Genomic DNA, 19672 nt, shown 5'->3' with positions numbered 1-19672 from the left:
GAGTCATACAGAGATTGTGTCATCTTTTTGCAGCCTTCCCATACTCACCCTCTGCTTACAAACTGCCCTTTGCTGACAGTATCCGCTTCAATGCAAATATTCATGAAGTCTTCTGAGCGCTGTGCAAAGAAAACACATTCAGAAATCAAGCAGTTAACATTTCAAAGTACCACACCCATGATACTGCAATATGTTCACACAATGCCCAGTCCTTTGTCCCAAAAGGAGGCAGAAGATGCATTTTATGCTTTTTTCCATTCCCATCTTGAGATTCGGGTTATAAAATTGTAAGTAGTCATTTCTCACTGATGACTATTCAAAAATAAATACCACAAGTGAAATGATTCACACATTTGGTTTCTTGTTACACTTCACACTTATGAAAGACAGTAAATAGCACATCACTTGGGTTAACTTATGCTCACAAAGATTTCTAATCAATGGGTCTTTCATGAATTTAAGCAATAGTACAATGATGCAACATTCAGCCACCAAACACTTCAGTAAGAGAATTTTAAACAATATAAATTGGAAGTCAAAGTGTTCTTGATATCATTCCTTTAAACTCCTTACTTAGCTTCTTTTCTATTTACAACCTGTCCTTAAGCCAAGTATACAGTAATGCTTTTGCCAGGAAAGCAACTCAGATTAAGATACAATTCATTTTTTATTTATTTCAACATTTCTGTCCTGGCAAAAGTCCTAGTGCAGATGCAATCAAATGACAGAAGTAAGAGTAAATGCATCTATTAGTAGAACTCGTTTTATTTCTCTGCTGTACCTGCAGAGGTAGACTAGGCACTGCCTGAGCTGCACCTGTATGCCTTTATCAGCTTCTCTTCAACAGGGCAGCCTAGTAATGAATCTGAGGTGAGACAGAGACAGGAGTCTGACAATACTCAGTAGACATGCCCTAGTATTGATTAGAAAGCTGTTGTTCAGCTTAGATGGCTACAGGGACAATGACTTCACAAGTGAGAGTTAAAAGGAGTCCACATCTGTAGAAAAAAAAGATGCAACATCAAGATATTTCCAGCTCTAGAAACAGAAAAGTACAACGTCCCTAACATAAACATTTTTCTAGGATATGCAAGAGAACTCTACACCACTTCTTTGTTCAATACCAGTATTTAAGGTTATCTTGAAGGCATAAAAGAAAAATAAAAGGATGTAATGGCTAGTCTATGGCAATAAGATACTCTTCCATTTCTTGGTAGGTCTGTTTTTACTTCACATCACTGACTCCAATCCAAGTCAGCGACCAAAACTGTTGTGTTCAAGTGGCATCTAGAAAACACTAAAAACCCCAATACTAATCTCTGTCTAGCTTCTACCATTACTAACACATTTGTGATCCAAATCATGAGCCACTGATGAAGAAACTAACATTTACGTGGTACGTTCTAAGAGAAAACAGGAGGACATTTTAAGATTTGCCTGGGTTTTTTTGTCTGATCCTACAAAGACAATATATCAATATAAGACAAATTTTCAAGTTCCTAAAGACCGAGAATTCTGAGCAAGAAACACGTTTCAGTAAGTTCAGCACCTCCTGTTAATGTGGGTGTAGTGGCAGTGGCTTCCTGCAGCCATGAGGAAGACATGAAGAGCAGCTCACCACTACAGGATCATTGTGTTAGCATTTTCCAGTAAAATTAAAGACTGACATCTATCCAAATAGCTTTCACAGTAACCTAAGCTTCTGTTTGGCTAGTGGAACCTCCTTGTTGTGTAATTCTTCCATCTCCATTTTACATGGGTCTCCAGTGCTTTTTCACTGGCTCTGAAACTTGCCCATTTCTGGATTCAGTCATGGGCCCCTCCTGCATGTGGTAGTAAGTTTTGTTTATATAGACGCAAGAATGGGATTTTAGCAAGAAAGGAAAACTGTGTGGGCAGGCAGCATCTGGAATCCAGTTATACTATGGTCTTACTGTCAGATCAAGCTGCCTGTTCTGAGTTGCAATGGAAAGCTCAACAGTGGACAGCTTCAGCTCTTCCCAGTCCTCCGGGGCTACCTCCTGGGGGATTTCTGCGAATCAAGAAAAGAAGATATCATTAAGTGGAATTTAATTACACAGATCATGGTTTCACTGCTATGAAGCATGAAACATCAATGCCAGCTGCAAAAAATCACTCTGACCCATTGTGACCACTACTGCTGTTTCTTTCAAACGTCAAAGTCTTTAAAAAAGGAGCCTGGGAGTACTGAAGGAAAGAAAAAAAAAAAATACCACCAGCATTCACATAACAGCAGAAAAGAATATTAATCACATTATATAGCAGCTGTGTGAGTCCTTACGCCACAGGATTAACCCAGGTCTCCTGGACTACTATTGCGAGAACATTTAGGAAACACGAAGTGCTGCTAACAAAACCAAACAGAATACAATATCCAGGATGCTGTGGTAACGTGTATTTTCTATGAGAGGAAACTCCATGGTTCAGTTCTCATATATGGGTCACTTAGCCTGTGCTTCCATCTAAATCACCTCTGCTAGCCAAGAAGGAATGAGGACTTTGCATCACACCAGATTATGCAAAATACACAGTCCCTTTCCTTCTGCAGACTGTCACACTCACTGCCTAGCTGAAAACCCAACCCAAGAGAGGTTGCCAGAGCACACAGAAGAAAATTTATGGTATAGGAAGAAATTTGATGTGCTAAAAGACACTTAAGGCTTCTGCATTGCCCAAGTTTCATTGGCCTATTTTAAGTTTTGTTGCTTTGTGTCTGCAACTCCCTCACCTTGGAAAACAAGTGCTGCTTCTCTCTCGACAGCTCACTAAGAAGTCATTCTGTTGGAGGAAGATTTCAAGAAGCTCACTGGTAAGTGCCAAGTATCACCTGCGGAGGCTTCCATAGCAATGACAAGCAACTGTGAGCCTAGGAAACACCCTGGTTTCTTTACAAATGCACTTTTCTTTATGAGACCAGAAGCAGTGGCAGGACCTACACTGCTCTGCTCCGTTTCTGGCAGATAACACTGTAACTATCTTGAAAAAGTCACAGTTTTAAATAATAATAACAACAACAAGTATAAAAATGAGAAAGCAGAAAAGTAAAGCATAAACCCTTCCTCCTCTGATCTATTAAAAGAGTAAAGTCTTCCTTTAAGTTTATGCCCAACTACACACACCTCACCTTTTGAAGGAGAGGACCAGTATAACCGAAGTCGTCTGTAAAGCCTCACATACAAAGGAGGTCTGGACGGTTTCTCCTCTGGCTCTTCTGGAGGTCTCTCAGTTGGACCCAGATACATGAGAGCAGCCTGATGTTTCTGAGGCCATTCCTTGGATTTACATGGAAAGAAAAGACAGAAGATAAAGGGCCTTTTATTTAGCACCTACCTGTTTATTCTGCTTAGTCCTTTAGCCTATTTATTCTGTGTTCTCAAGTACTCCTGCAGAGCTACCCAGATCCCACCACTGCCTCAAGCCTACTCCATGGCTCTCCAGCCTTCAGATTCATACATGAGATGACATTTTTTGCAGCTTGAAAATATTACCCACAGTTCCCAAGTCTACTAATCTATTCCTTCCCCACACAGAAGGCATTTTACAGAGAGGTATTTTCTCTGTAAGCAGAAGGTAAAGGGATGTTTTTCTTGCTGCTGATGTGTGGCAGGGTGACACAGCTGCTGCTGGCTGGAGGAAACAACCAAAACGGGCAAAGTCAACATTAACGACTGAAAGCACAATTGGTTTCTGCATGGCACAAGGCAACCTCAAACAGAACTACACAGTGGGGTCTAGTGCAAACAAATACTACAGTGCTGTGTGCAGCCAAGAGGCACTAAAACCTGGCAGGCCTTTGTTCTCTAACAACTCATACAATCAAAATCTGACCTTATAGTCAGGTGCTTATAGACAGCAACACAACACATCTTAAGGCAAGTCAGGTGAGCTTTATAAAGCATCTGGGGTGGGGGGGGAAGTAACACATTATTCTCTGTGATATTTCAGATTCCCGCGCCAGAAAATGATGGGCTTAGCTCCGAAAATACTTCCAGGTGCTGACAAAGTTTATCTTGTTTTAAAAATGATTTCTGATATGCTCAAAACACAGGACTTATGGAGGGAAAAGTATGATTGTTTTTTAAATGTAGATACTAAAACAACACAGCCAAGAGCCCACGTGTACTCAATACAATTGTTTTTCTACACACAGAACTTTGGAAGTAGTTTTGGATCATATAGCACAGGTTGTTAAGCGAATTTACCTCACACCTCTGAGAGCAAGGAAAGACTCCCCTCTCATACTCACATAATAAACAGGACAAACAGAGGCTGTATTAGTAGGGCAATACACAAATGATAAGTTTTAATGATTTAAGAGAAAAGCAGCATAACAATGTCCCTACCAATATCAGCGGTGAGCACTTTGCTCTTACACTGGTTTTGGCTACAGGTCATCCTGTTTCAAAGGACAGCCACAGAAAAACCAGAAAAGATGAAGTGCACAGCAGCAAAGACAAAAAAATGTCTTTAATGGATGCATTACAATCTAACTCCCCTTTACAGAAGTTTCCTACAAAGGAAGCATTGGCGCTATCACAGACAGCATGGCTGGACTGCACAGTCTCATCTACCATCCCAGCTCCTGGGTATTTCCACAGCCTTTCATGAGGCTCCTTACATGTTCAGAGAACAGGAAAAGCATGTGAATGAAAATGCCTCACCTTTCATGCAGGTCAAATTTTAATCCTTCCAGGACCAATTTTAAGCAATAGAGAAGTTTAAGGTGAGATATAAGCTATTAATCTTCATGTTCACTCTACTACACATGGAAGCCTGATTATCAACATGCATGAGCAGTCTAATTACAGACACTTCTGCTAGATTAATAAATCAGAATGAAATGTTATCGTAAGAAAGACTGTTGAGAAAGGTGGCAGAGCACTTAATGGTTATCTTCACCACCACTACTGCTCTCCAGTTTCAAAGGTGGCTACTGGCTCCCCCTGGTGATCTTGCAGCAACAGATCCTACAGTAAAGAAATTATTTAAGTATTCCTCCTCTCCTTCATCTCTTCAGAAGTTAAGTCTGTCAATTGGTAAGTTTTTAACAAGTTGAATTTCACTCCCATTTTATATTGTTACCATAATCCTTCCCAAAAACTTGCAGATAAATTATAAAAAGCATAGTCAGCATTTTCATTTCCCAACTACAAAAACACTTTCCTTGTAATTACTCTTTACCTTAAGTGTACTGAAAAAGTGAGCTGCTTTGGTTTTCAGAGGCCCAAGGTACCAGTACCTGAAATAAGGAACATAAATACTACCTTTAGAATATCCAGGGGCTGATATTGGGAAATGGATTAATCTTGCATGAAGTCAGATCACACAGACTTGTTTGCCTCCGAAGTTAGCACTCCCCTACCACCTTTAGCTTCGCAATACTGTAAGATGTTTTTTACATATCACCAACAGCTTAGCAGCGCCATCCCTTTCCCAAGTTACAGATCAGCAAAATGCAGTATACAAATTTTCACTACAGGCAGCATGACATCTCAGTAGCAGAATTTTACCTAGTTACATGATACGATTGGGAATGATTTAAAGGTCTGTGGTCTAACTGCTGGTGGAATGCATCTCCACAATATGCAATAAAGAATGAGGTTGGAGACAAACAAACAAAAATCAACAGCTTCAGTGAAAAAAGAATAGAGCCAGCAAATATTGATTTTGATCTGAGAATCCTTTGGGACAAATGAATGCTTTACAAAATAAAAATCCTGCCAGCCTTACAGCATTGTATAGAATCTAAAGATGTGACTGTATTTAGGCAGGCTTGGCACACATTTTGATCACTGTCTTCCACCAAAGAAGGTCAACAAAGCACATTAAACTCCATCAGCTCAAGAGTACTGCAGATCTAAGTATACCATTAATTACTAAGGCAGGCGGCTGTCACACCCCTCCCATCAAGCTATGAAATTGTCTGTAAACTAATAAAACCTTAAAAACATAAACCAGCGGCATGTCTGCACCAGGACAGTGCTTAGCAGAGGGGCAGTCAGACAGATTTCTGGAACTGTGTCTTATGGGTTAACTCCCTATGTAATAGGTGCCTTCTTTTCAGAGTAAGATCAGTTGTACCGAAACACACCAAATGTTTATTTAGCCCAGTAACCCATCTCTTCGTGGCCACCAAAAGCAGAAGCATAAAAACAGGACAAGTATATATGGTTCTTGTCCCAGGCACACTCTGAGCACCCATTCATTTGTGGCTGAAGTGCTTTTCCAACTGGGCACATCTTCTGTGTATTTGAAAATTCATGGAGAAAATGAGGTTTGAGGATGTTCATGCTGCCCCACGTACAAAAGGTGCTGTCATGCTTCCAGCACCAAAGGACTCTTATGAAAGGGAACTGCTGCAGGAAAAGATGTGAAGGCTGACAGTAGGCAAAAGCAGGGTACGTGCAAAAAAGCTGTGAGAGGGAAGAGAAGTGCACTTCCTTATTCTTGGGACTGTAATTAGAAGGACAGCCTGCAGCACAGCCATGTCGGCACCTACACAAGCTACCAAGAATGCCTCTTGCTTCCCATGGACAAACACGCTGACCGTTTACTCCCCCACTCCACATCACTTCACAAACCTACTCAAATATTTGCGAGGTCTGGTACCTCCTGCTTTCAGACAAAGGTAGCTCATTCACAAAACACATGGTATTGCTGCACAAGAGAGGCATGTGCTGCAATTCCTCCGTAACAGTTTGAGAACTGAACTGCTTTGGCCCTGCTGCTCCTACACCAGATAATGTTAGTCATTTGATACACACACAGTGGCATATTAAACGTCCATTTGGAGAAAGCCCAACAATTATTAGTTTAGCATTCAGAGAACAGCCATCAGACGGCACGGTCCATGCCATTTCTGGCAGGAACTAAAGGGCATTTCTACTGCATCTGATGTCCCTTGTTGGAATCGAGTTACAGAGTCTGCGTGCATCTTTTCATTGGCAGCTGATGAAAAACAATGGCCAATTACTTTACTTAGACTTTACTCAAGGGAGAGCTTTTTCTGCTTATGCAATCTGTATAAAGTTCCAGAAGTGGGCACCACAAGGCAAGCAGAAAGTAAATGCTTAAAACAACAGGACAGCACCAAAGAAGGATTTATTTCAAAAGACAAAAAAGCTGAAATGTCTTACACACCCATGTGTGTAATACAAGACCTAATACACGAGTGCCTCTGCTTGTCAAGTGCCTACACTCAAAAATGACTTCTTTATGAGAGGAGGTATGTCCTTTTAGGCAGCAGATGCTAAAAAAGGTACAGTTTCAAAACCCAGCATTTTCTTACTTGCTAGCTTTAACTCCTGCATCTCTGTAAGATCCCCATCTTAAACCAGTCACTGCAAAGACAGGCTGTTCCTTTTCTCCCTGTAAAGAAATATAAACATTGCAAAATGGCTTTCTCTTATCTTGTTTCCACCTTTGTTTTTCACAACAAAAAAAAAAAATTTCTATATAAAAACTGATTTATGATTAATCCCAAAAATGAAATTTCACAGAACAGGTATGATAAGTAGCTAAGAGCAATAAAGCTAAGCAGAATTTAAGCACTATACATTCTGTCTGTTCCCAGAGAGGAACAGAAGAGTTGAAGTTTTGAACAGGCTGATTTGAGTTTGACTGCACACCCAGCAATAGCCACTTCATTTTGTGGATACTCTGAGGCAAAAGCAAGAAGCTGTGCACAGTGACACTAAGTTCTTGCTGTAGAAGTGTCCATTTTACAAAATAACAAAAAATAATGTTCAGAAACCATACAGCCATAGTTAAAGGTTGGTGGGTTTTTTTTGTATTTTTTCAGTTTGTAAAAGAAAGCTATTAACTTCACAATACATATGAATGCATTAAATCAGCTCAGACAGCTATTGTTATCTCTCACCATTTCTATAGAAATACCAGTGTTATTAAGTTTTGTATTCATCAATACTCCCTGTCCCTCAAGAAGAGATTTTCAGGCATTTTAGTGTTTTCTCCAGTTTAGACTATCTGACGTCATTGCATACAGTGGAGAAATTATTGCCATCAGAAATGCTAATATCATAAACCAAAATTCATGACAGCATTACAGAGAAAAAGCAGTCCACCTAAACAGAACACAGAACAGGAAAATTTTAGGCACACTGGGTGCCAAATGAGCAGATGCTTTTACCTTGATTTGCAAGACATCAAGTGGAATTGTCTCTCCCTTCAAAATGGCCAATGTAGCATTAGTAATATGTCTACAAAACAAACAGGAAAGAAGCAAAGGAAAACAAACAGGAAGGAAAAGAGTAAGCTTTAAAATTACACTTTTTGTTCAGCAAACCCCGCTACGAGTCCATGTGGGTCTTTTTTTGTAGCAATCACAACAACTCCAGAGAAAGAACTCTGGCAAAGCACTTCCATGAACTCAGACAGCAAACTGGGTGGCTGCAACACAGGATGAACAGCAAAAAACCTGAACAGCAAAAGGAAATTCTCTGCCTAAGCTTTGCAGAAATTCCTCCTTCTTCAGCTCACATCATGTGCCAACTCTGTTATCTGCCATTCTGGATACTTACCACACTAAGGACCCAAACAATGGCTTTATTTTACTGATGGCAAGTATAATAACCTTGGAGACAATGGTCATGAGACTGGTATCATGTATTTGGGATTGAATTGCCTGAGTATGTTAATTTGTTTTGAAGTTTTAATCAACATAAATCTACCTATCAGCAGAGCCCATATGTTTTTTGTCTCCATAAGTTGCAGACCAAAGCTAAGACACTTTCTCATTTCAAGTCATTAAGCATGGTACTAAAGATTTTGTAACTACAAGTTTATAAAGAAGTCTATGTCCAGACTTTTGAGGCATTTACTTCATTAAAACCCCTTCCTTTTCAAAGTTCAGTAAAATTTAAATTCCACCTTGCACACATTTCCAGTGTCTCAGCTGGACACGGGAAAGAAACGCAAAGAAACCAAAACCCAAAACCAAACCAAACCAAAACAAAGCAGTTTTCAGGTCCAGTCTCATATCCCTGTGAATTAGCAGAATTTGCCCTTAATTTCATCAGGATTAGAATATTAAGGCAGAGGAGGAAGCTGTTCTTCCCTCAAATCTTCTTTTCTCCTAGCTCTTGAGTTTCTGAAAGACCTCTACAATTCCTACACTCCAAAGGTAAGATAATGCTGAAAGAACCAAAGCCCAAGTATTTATTGTTAAGATATCACTTTTGCACTTAAGTCAGAATCTGTTATTGGTGTGGATTGTTAAGCAGTCTATTGAGTGAATTCCTTTCAACTTCACCAATATGCTGCAGTCTCACCTGCACAGTTCATTACCTTGGGACAAGAAGATCATTCATTTCAAACTTTAGAACCCAAACATAAATTATTATTTTAATGTTAGCTGCTGATTACAGGCTTGTCCATCTTGCTGAGCTTCAAAGCACTCTGGTAGTCTTAATGAAGGATGTTACACCAGTTTACTCATGGGTTTTACATGTGATGGATACCAGCAAGGATTCCGCAAAGAAGAATGTTAATGGGAGAACCAGAGTGAACAGATTTCAGGAACAAGGAGAAATGCGTTCATTAATATGGGAGGAGAGGAAAGGAAAACTTGAAAAGAAATGAAGTGTGGGGAAAAGATTAGTTGGCTGGCCTTTTTACTTTAGAAATGGACAAAACAATCTTATAACAAACTGAAATGCAGGCTGCAATTACTGCCAGACTGGCTCATACCCAGTAGGATACTGCCAGACTGGCTCATGCCCATAGGGTGCTCATAGAGAAGATTCAGGTTGCTGCAGAGTTGCCAGCATCAGTTCCATCAGAGGGATGGGCAAGAAACCCTCAAAAAATCAGTTATGGGATCCAGCCTTTCTCATTAAGGTATTTCTGCATGCCTTACTTTGCAGGCACCAAACAGGTTATATACAGACTGGTTTCTAGAATTCTCAAACTAGAGAAAGAATGGAGAAAGGACTTCTTTCTGTTTTGTTTTGTCCTATCCTTGCCATACCCTTGTCATATCCTTTTTGACTATTCCTAAGAGGCTTGATCTTTTTAACATTATTTTTTTCAATCTGAGTATCACACAGTAACATATAAATTAGCCACAGCAGATTATTTAATGTTCTCATAATACATACATTTCCTTCTTCTAATTTTTAGTCAGTTTTTGGAAGTCGTTAACTCAGGCAAGTCCAGAGAATCATCAGGCTCTGCCCAGAGACTGCCAATCTCTATGTAACATTGAAGAAAAACAGAAGTATCAAGCTACCAAAGAGCGCTGGTCCTTGAAAACAAACAAAAAAAAGCCCCCTTTCAGAAACATGTAATACTTACTTGACTTGGTTTGTGCTCTCAGGGTAGAGCGTGTGGCTTAGGGTGCTGGTCTTTCCAAGAGGTATGAATCCTATAGGAATCTTACTGAAGGCAGCCTGGACACATGAGGAGAGCAAATTAACATTTGCACAAGCTGAACAAAGCTTCCTGTGTGGAGATCCCAGCTGTGTCTGGTATCAGCCTGTTGGCACTATGCAGCCAGGCACTTCCTTAAATGAGGCAGTAATACGTAATGACTCAGAACATGGCATCTGAATCTGTGAACCCACCACTGCCAACTGGGTACAAAGGAGCTCTCTGTAACCATTAAGAGCATTGTTACATGCAGGTTGGCAACCACGTCCTAACTAGTGCATGGATTCTGTCAGCAATCTGCAATCTTTCTTAATACTGACAGTGTCATCACAAGATCTGAATCTCATTTACCATTACAGAAATCCCCCTCTGATAGAATAACCTTGCATGGCAAAGAGATTTTCCCAGTTAAGGAAATTAACTGATTCCTCAGGCATCCAAATCATGAAGCAGCAGAAGGTCTAATTTTCGGAAGTCATTGACCATGTTATTTTTCTGTACCATAGTTCAGCAAAAGGCCTTGTTGAAGGACCAGCTTATTATACTATACCTCATAATAAGCTGTGCTTCTTGAGGCGTGTCAGCAAATCAATGTAAACTACCATATATCACAATGTACCATCTCCCTCCTGGGCACTGCTGCTAGCAGCACGATGATACTGCAAATCTGCACTAAGTAATACCCCCCTCACTTCGTGCTCACACTTGCTATCTCTGTGTCACCTGCAAGTCTTCATATCTCAAACACCCTTCTTTCATTTTCTTCAGAATAGTTTTACAGTGTGCAGATGACAGGCTGTTTGCAGCTCATGCAGTCATGCTCTGCTTCCCTGGCTGCTAGGAACAGCGTTTTAATACCTTTGCACAGGCTCTTCTTATCCAGGCAACAGCAGCATGACATATCCAAGCCAAAAGGGAAGCAGAGCCAGAGTGAGGGGGCTGAACTGCAGATCCCTACTCCTAGGACAGAGTGATATGAAGGACAAGAAGACCTTCCTGGCCAAAGACATAAAGTTACACAGTGGCAATACTACAATACAGTATTCCACCCAAAATAGTGTCGGCTGCAGAATTTTCTACTCTATGGCAAATCAACCCAAGCTCCATCAAGAAAAGTCAGAAAATAAAGAAGAAAAACTAGCCAGTAAAGCCTCTAGAACTTTTCTTCCAGATTTTTAGATTACAGAAGTCTTAGGAGCCAACTATAATAATAACAAATCTAAAAAATTGATGTCTCAGAATTGAAATAGCCAGCCCCCCTTTAAACATTCTGGCTTGGTTGCAGAGTTTTTCTTGTCACATTCAGACAAAGCAACTGCCTAAACAGATACAATTCTAGCTGCCAAGGATATCATCATAATCTTGTCTGGATTATTTAATTGAGTTTTTGCCAGCTCCGGCCAGAAGGTTTTGGGAACAACGATTCCCTTCTTTCTCCAATAACACTGTCCTCCCTCTTCAAAAAGAAAAATCTCTCTCATTTCCATTTGGAGTGATCCACCTTGAGAGGTTAAAATTTGCTTTCTGCAGCCATCTGCATAGGTAGATGTTCACCCCTTGAAAAAAACAGCAAAGCAATCATAAAGCAATAGGAGCATGGCCATAACTAAATTCTGCTTCAAGCCTGTACAAGAAAAACATGTACTTTCGCCCAGTGCTTCTGCCAAACAAAGCAGCATACACAGCTGGTCCATGGGTCTTTGAAACTTGTGCAGTTGGCTTCTCCACAGTCCCCAGTCTGATGCTGGAAACCTCCCAAAGCTGTGGCTTGGGAGCCATTGCACTCCCCCAGAAAGGGAATGAAGAACAATGGGCAGAATTGCAGGACACTGACATGGCTGATTTACTACCCAGCAAGGTGGCTCCAGGTAAGTAAGCAACCTATCAGTAGGAGACAGCTGAGGCCAAAAGATCAAAGTGGATGCACATGACACTTCCTCTAATAAATAAACATTTTTAAAATGACACTTGCTCACCTCATCTGCTCTGCGCAGAAGTCCAGTTATGACCTGAAAAACATGTGAAATGCTCTGCTCTGAGAATTCTGTTTTTCAGTTACAGCAGAAAGCTCTAAAATTCATTTACTATTTGGAAAAGACTTAAGCAGCAGCTTCTCTTTTATGGAAGGTACTACAGTTGCTTACATGGGAAAGGAGGCATGTTCAATGTATGAACATAGTAGAAACAGGGTTATGAATACACAGGAGTATATGCTGGCACCACAACCAATGCCAGTGTAAATGTTTTAATACTGAACAGTGCTCTGCATAATGCAAAAATAGCACTGGTCAATTCTAAGGCCAGGAGAAACTTGCAGATATATTCACACCATTTTCTCTTACAGCCACTGCATTTCATTTATCCATTGCCTTATGAAGCCAGTAGTTACCACCCAGGAAATGCTTTCATAAAATACAGCCTTCATTGAAAAACAGAGTATCCCCCAGCCCCCCCTGGAAAATAGAGTATCCCAGTTTGTTCCTGTCATTCATCCTCTTAACAACAGACATTTATTAAATACATACCATGCTTTGTTATCAATCCCTTGTAATTTTCGTATTATTTGATTCCCACTTAGCAAAACACACGTTCCTCTTGGGAAGTACAGACAGGAATGAATGTTGAAAATTAAATCATTACAGCTACATTGCACAGAAAGAAAAAATCTTACACAGAAACCATGTGTTCCCAAATAATTTTCTCATTCTATAATAAAATTCTGGAAGATATTTATGTCACACACTGTTTTTGCCCCCACTTCCATCATCACTTTTAGACTAGTAACAATTGGCAGAGTTTTCTTGTTCCCAGAAAACTGCAATATTGGCTGAAAACACATATAGCAAAATGGACAAATCTCTAGTAATACTTCTTAATGATATTGCTACATTAAACAGACTCAATCTTCTCACCCTCAGCCTAGGATTCTCAACAAACCAGGACAAAGCTCCTGCAGTACCTCTTGTACTGTGCCATCTCCTCCTGCAATAATGATCAGATCTGTGTTTTCCATCAATTCCAGCAGCTTTTTTGCTTGTCCCTCATAATCGGTCTGAAGAAACAGAAATCCAAACATGAGAACTCAAGTGACTGTTTCTAGGATTTCTTTTCTACAGAAAAAAAGAATCATCTATCATCTATCCATTTGCTTAATAATTATTCTCATATAGGCACACAATACCGTACGTTACTTGCAATCACTGAAATTTCTTCAACTTATAAAACAAGTCTGCTGCCTAATATAATATGTGCAAGCATATAAAGACTAAATGAAACATCAGAGTAAATCTCATTGAATAGATCTAGAATATTGAAGCCATAATCTTATTTCCAGGTAGTTTTGCATTGCAACAAAAACAAGCAAATGATGCTCTAGCAGCCAAAGTGCTCAAGTGTGTCTCCTGAAACACAACACCAGCTACATAAAAGGCTGCTTTCCAACAGCAAGCTGTTAACAAGGGGCTTAGCAGTAAAGAGTACACTGACTTTTGAAACCATCAAAAACGTTTTCTGCAAGATCAGTGTTTTTTACAGGGATATCTCAGCCCCAGTTACCAGCCACACTCTGCTTTGCTAACTTGTAGGTCTGAAGCTGCAAAGCATCAGGTTTAAGTCTTGCAAAATAATTTTTTCTCTTAGGGTTGGGTTAGGTATTTTCAATGATCAGAGAAAGGCATTAATAACACCAGCATTTTAACACTAAACCTTGTGAAAAAGATTCCAAGACTGAAAGGTACATATTAGAGTACTTCACTGCTAAGACACAGCGACTACTAAACCACATATCAGAGCCTCAAAAACCTGCAAAAACATCAGAATCCTTCCTGTTGTTTTTCTTTTTTTCCAAAGAAAACCTTCTTGCTAATTCACACCATTTAGAGCTCAGTGATCTGCCTTCAGGATGGAAATGTCAAATTATCTGGGGATACAGACAGATATTTTCAATGTAAAAATAGAAGGTTATTTTTAATTATTCTGAACAGGTCCACTGCACATCAAAGTTCCTCGCTTCTGAATTCTGAAAGTTCAGGCAGAATGGACAATTTCAACAGTGATGGGCACACACCACTAGCCAGCACTCAAATATTTAGAGTTTTCTCTCAAACATGAATTATAGAAGGGCTGCTTTAGACTGACAGATAAGCACGTGTACTGCTTTAACTGAAAATTAAAAACTCAATACACAGTTGGTAAATTAACTGTGAATTAAAAAGAAAAAGATTAAGTACCAGCTTAACAACTCAGTATTTATTTCTTCCCACAAGATGTCTACAGGACGACTGAGAACTTCAAATGAATACAGAATTTAATTTCAATGCTTCAAGAGAAGAAAGCAGAGCAGACAATATATCAATATAAGCAAAACCTATCAGTTCTTACCTTAACTACAGTTACATCCAAGCCAGATAAGTGCAAAATTGGAGCAGCATTTGCTTCAAAAAGGTTTCTGGCTTTGCTAGAAATGACAGAGCAAAAAACATTCCATTAGTCTGGTAGCTAAAATAAAATTAAAAAGGAAAGAAACAAATTAATAAGAACACAAAATCTACTTAAAAATGAGCATATAATCTACACAATCAGTCACTCAACCTGCCAGTCAGAGAAGATGAGATTTCATTTGGTTCAAATGTATTACATTTCTAGACTCATCTCTCAGATGTCAGGTTTTTATTGCAGTTTTAATAAATGCAGAAGAGGTTATCCAGCTTTCTCCAAAATAATATAAAAAACCCAACAAAACAAAACAAGATCTCCAGAAAGAAATTTATTAGAAAATTAATGCCTTTCAGAGCACCAGGCTTTAAAACCACAAAGAAAGCTCATTGTAGGTTTTCAGAAACATTTTTAAAAAAACATTTACTGTTACATATTATAAGTTTAGAAGCAAAATCTTATGTGACCTTCTTTTGTTAAAGGACTGATACATTTTCTGCCTGTAACTGCATAATAAACCAATTATGCCATTAACTATAAATTGCTTACAAGCAAACATGAGTCTAGAAGTCAGAGACTTAATTTATTAACACTTTGCATTTTCTAGTCATGGGTGTTTTGAACAAAAGCACGTAAGTCCAAGCACTTCCATGTCAGGTATATTATTCCTTTCATATTATTACTAACAACTCCTGCCTCTCCCGCAAGATGCAACCGATATGAAGCTTAGCTGATCAGCAGAAACAGACACACAGCATATCCAAGATTACTGTTTTTCTGCTAATGAGCATGCAAAAATAGCAGCCGACCTCTTTCAGAAGTCTTGCTCTGAGCCCATATTTAGCCTCTCAGTTTGTGGACACATCCCTTTTCAAGGACAGGTTCCCAAAGAAGTAAGGTCACTGCTGGCTAACTTCAAGTCTTGAAGCAATCAAGGTCATCTCTTTATTTCTATAGTTTTTGAGGACAGAAATGCATCACATACAGAAGTTTGGAAGCAATATGAGAGAATTCCACACACAAAGGAATGACAAAGGCCGAAACACAGGACAGAAGAAAAATTAAATATATACATAGGTTTAGAAATCACTCTTTCACCTCAAGCACCTAGTTCTATTTCTCATCCCAATATTTTCAGTGAAATAAAGTTTGGCATAGTTACATAGCACCAGCTTGGCATCAGAGGGAGGTAAAAATGAGCTCAAAAATCTGGCTGGCTTTTAAAGTGGATGGCAGAGCAAAAATACAGAAAGAGGGCCTCATGTATGAGTGTAGGGAACAGGGAATTTTACCCTTTGCAAGCTGCTGGGTTGAGGAACACTGTTGCTTTCTTCAGTGGCATACTGGAAGGGATCAGCTGGTTGCCAAAAACCTAAGTAAGCGAAGAAGAGCAGAGTTCAATTTATCTTTAAAGCACATTGGTAAAACATTTCAAAAGAATGCATCTCTACGAATGCCAATGGGCTTTCAAGCTTCATGCCATTCAAATGACTTCCATCTTTAGCCATTGTACAGGTCTCCACCTCAAAGACCTGCCCTCTTATCAACAGCTCACACCACTGTCACAAGTACTCTTCATTTTTTATAAATCCACCAACATTTTGTTTGTGTTAACCTCTGGTTTTCTGCCATGGGCACAGATCCAGGAAGCTACCCTTGACTTGAAGGTTACGTGATTTTCCTCCCTTATGTAATTCTCATACACCTGCCTGACACCTCCTTTCTGCATCTTTTTCCACTTCTGTACTTCACTTCTTCTATCTCTTCTGCTCATATTTGTATTTTCTATGCTTAAGTTTCTGAAGATAAGAAAGACAATTACCAGAGAAAGCAAACCTCTTTCAAGTCACCTAAAGTCATCCTCACCTCTACATCAAAACTGGTTTTGAGTGCTATGATGGCAACATATTCAGCAGTAGCACCCAGAAGCCCCAGAAATAAAGCAGGAACAAAAGACTGCTGCGCTGAACGCAAGACATAGTCAACTGCCCTGGGTTGGTTTTTTTTTTGTTTATCTTGAAAATTAATCCCACTATCAGGAATTTTTATTTTGAAGAAGATGGACACTGTACACAATGTTAGCTGTTTAAATTTATCATCAATTCCACTTGCCAACTTTGCTCAGGAAACCTCAATTAAAAGAAGCATGAAGCTGGCCATGTTGCTTAAAACATTCACATTTCTTCTTCAAGAAGGGAAAAGGATGAGAGAAGTTGCTGAGAGAAAAGGAATCTTCAAAGAAAGGGAAACAAATCAGTAACTCTTAAGCTTTACTCAAAAATCAGCTCAAAAATAGACCAATTTCTTTTATTGCAATTATTAGGCAGGAATTGGGAAATACAGGGGTCCCTCTAGCACATTACAGCTGTTAGAAACAACTAATTATTTGCTTGGGGGGGGACAATGTGCTGTATTTGCTTGCTTTAAACAGCCTAACAAGACTCATAAAGAATTTATGAGCAATGACATAATCACCTCTTTATGTAATGTGCTTAACATTTATGTTACATACAGGGGCATTGCTCCAGCAAATGCTGATTTTTAAGACAGGAAATAAATAATAATGCAATATTCTAGAAATCCTTGGTTTTTTTCTTTTTCAGAACACAACATAAGGAAAGACAACTTAATGCCAGGCATTCAAAATGGTTATTAAATCTATATATGAAGGTATAATTTAGGAAAGTCAATGTCTTTTTCTCTTCCTTGTCAAATGCACACTTCCAGGTATTGTATTCTGGACTTTTAAGATGACAATCAGTATTTTGCAACTATGAAAACCTCTTTATACAAAGGCTTTATAATGCTTTATGAAAACTAACAGAGAAACTGCGTTCCTTTGAAGGAAACTGTCCCTGCTTCAGAGAGTGAATTAATTGCCAGCTAAACTGGACCTCTTTAACACATGCCTAGAGTTCAGCACCAACAAGGTCAATCAGCGAGGCCACATTTGCACAAGATGTCCACAGTCAGCTGACACTGGCTTATTCCACAGAGCAAGGTGGAAAAGGTTTAAGATATGATCAATGGGTTCTTTATCATAGACTCTTTCTATGATCATTTGCCACCTCAAGGCTGTCATCATAAACTGATATTTAAATTCAGACATGCATGGTGGAATCGTTGCATGAAATACTGCTGTAGCAGATACTTCAGCAGCAAAGTGGGTGCCTCATTAATTTGGTATTGTGACAGGCTTAAAAACTTAGAAATCTGATGTCAAATAATAGGGAACCCCTCTTCCCATGCTTCACTCAGACTAAACCTTTTCTTGCGTGAGCCTGTCTCTATTTTTCCCCCATGCTTACACAGCACTATAAAGCAAATACCATTTTTCAAACAGTTACAGATTGTTGTTTCTCTAAAGAACATATCAGACATTTAATGCCTTATTGCTGTATTGCTCTGTGTTTCCAAGCAGTATTCGGCCCTGATATATGAGTGAGAATGAAAATTACAGCAAGAATTGATTACTAGGCTTTCTGGTTCATTCCTGTCTAATGCAGGAGTCTTCTGCAGGATATTTTCCCAGGCTTTAACCACTGAAACTGCAGGAAGCTCTATTGACAGTGCTTTTGCGCTTTCATTTATGAGAATAAGCCGTATTGGATTAGATCCCATCACTTAATAGCTGGAATTAAGAAACAGGAAAGACAGAATTTGCACAACAGAACTATCTTCTCGTAACAGTCTTTCCTTAGCAGTTACACCTTTCTGACTTAGGACTTGTAACTTCTCCTTATATACAATCTCATCAAAGCGTTTGTTTTTTCTATATTTTTGTAATTTGGTCAGCATGCTTCAAATACTGAGGTATTAACTACTATATTTGGTGATATAAAAAAAACTTCCATCACTTTGATATTATGCAATAAAAATGAGTATCAAAAACATAACAATCAAGAACAAATGACAGTATGAGTTGGAAATGCTTTTGATTCGGAAGCTCTAAGTTCCATTTATGAAAACAGTACTTTCAAGGAAACATTTTTCTTATTCTTCCATGAGACTTTCTTACATTTATTCTGGTATGAAGTTCTACTGCCCACATTAAGGTGCTGTGAATATCTTTCCCTCAACAGCAGGCAGGCTAAAACTGGCATTATTCAGGTGTACCTCAGAAGCAGGATAATCTCAGTGAAAGAAGAAAATTAATTTTCACCATTTTTCTCAGGCATGAGTATGTAGCAATAATGGGAGCAGTGTTATACCCTGCCAAATCTCCAAGACCTGGCACGGAGAAGCAAGTTTAGAATAAACTTTATTTGTGGGAGGCAGAAAGACTCCTAAAATCCTGCAGCACAGCACCAAGGTAACCAGAGCAAGTGGGCAGTACCTGTGCAGCAATGTCATCCATGGACAGCAGCACTTGTGCCCCTGAAAGACTGCTTATTAAGGACAAGATTTATTTATGAGAATACTACAGTATGGGAATTTGTTCATTGCTGGTTGCCCATACAGGTGACAAACTACAAAATACAACAGTCAGTATACTCAGAGAATAACTCTCTCTGAATACTAGTTTTCTCGTCAGTAATCAGCAAATGGGTTGTCTCCATTGAGGTCCCAGTACATGGCTTTCAAAAGTGCTCGGTCACCCGTCACAATTAGTATCCTTGTAAAGTCACTCAGGATCAAATTGACAAGGGCAAGGTCTCTCCAGCTGAGCACTAACCTGAAGCAGTTTGCACCGCTTCTGTCCAGAGCTACAACCATCGTAGTGCAGATTTCAGTCTCCTGTTTTATCAACAAGTCATCTTCATACCACAATGTTACAGGAACAGAATACACCTGCAGAAATGGAGGTCTGCGTAGCTACAGCAGTAAC

General features: G+C 39.3%; 1 protein-coding gene across 1 annotated transcript in view; it reads right to left on the bottom strand.

Annotated features, from left to right (window-relative positions):
• AGK (acylglycerol kinase) overlaps positions 1 to 19672 on the bottom strand; it is a gene marked incomplete at both ends in the record, with an annotated part of 34408 nt that overhangs the window by 5494 nt on the left and 9242 nt on the right. Inside the window, 11 exons of the mRNA XM_080619997.1 lie at positions 49 to 119; positions 1935 to 2032; positions 3146 to 3293; positions 5203 to 5260; positions 7310 to 7389; positions 8171 to 8240; positions 10336 to 10430; positions 12387 to 12419; positions 13370 to 13462; positions 14791 to 14866; positions 16137 to 16216. Of these exons, the coding sequence (XP_080476123.1) occupies positions 49 to 119; positions 1935 to 2032; positions 3146 to 3293; positions 5203 to 5260; positions 7310 to 7389; positions 8171 to 8240; positions 10336 to 10430; positions 12387 to 12419; positions 13370 to 13462; positions 14791 to 14866; positions 16137 to 16216 (902 nt within the window). The remainder of the gene's footprint in view (positions 1 to 48; positions 120 to 1934; positions 2033 to 3145; positions 3294 to 5202; positions 5261 to 7309; positions 7390 to 8170; positions 8241 to 10335; positions 10431 to 12386; positions 12420 to 13369; positions 13463 to 14790; positions 14867 to 16136; positions 16217 to 19672) is intronic.

This window comes from Psittacula echo (genome assembly GCF_963264785.1).
Source record: "Psittacula echo genome assembly, chromosome: 1".
Lineage (NCBI taxonomy): Eukaryota > Metazoa > Chordata > Aves > Psittaciformes > Psittacidae > Psittacula > Psittacula echo.
Note: the sequence above shows the minus strand (reverse complement) of the source record. Positions and strands in the feature narration are given on the sequence as shown.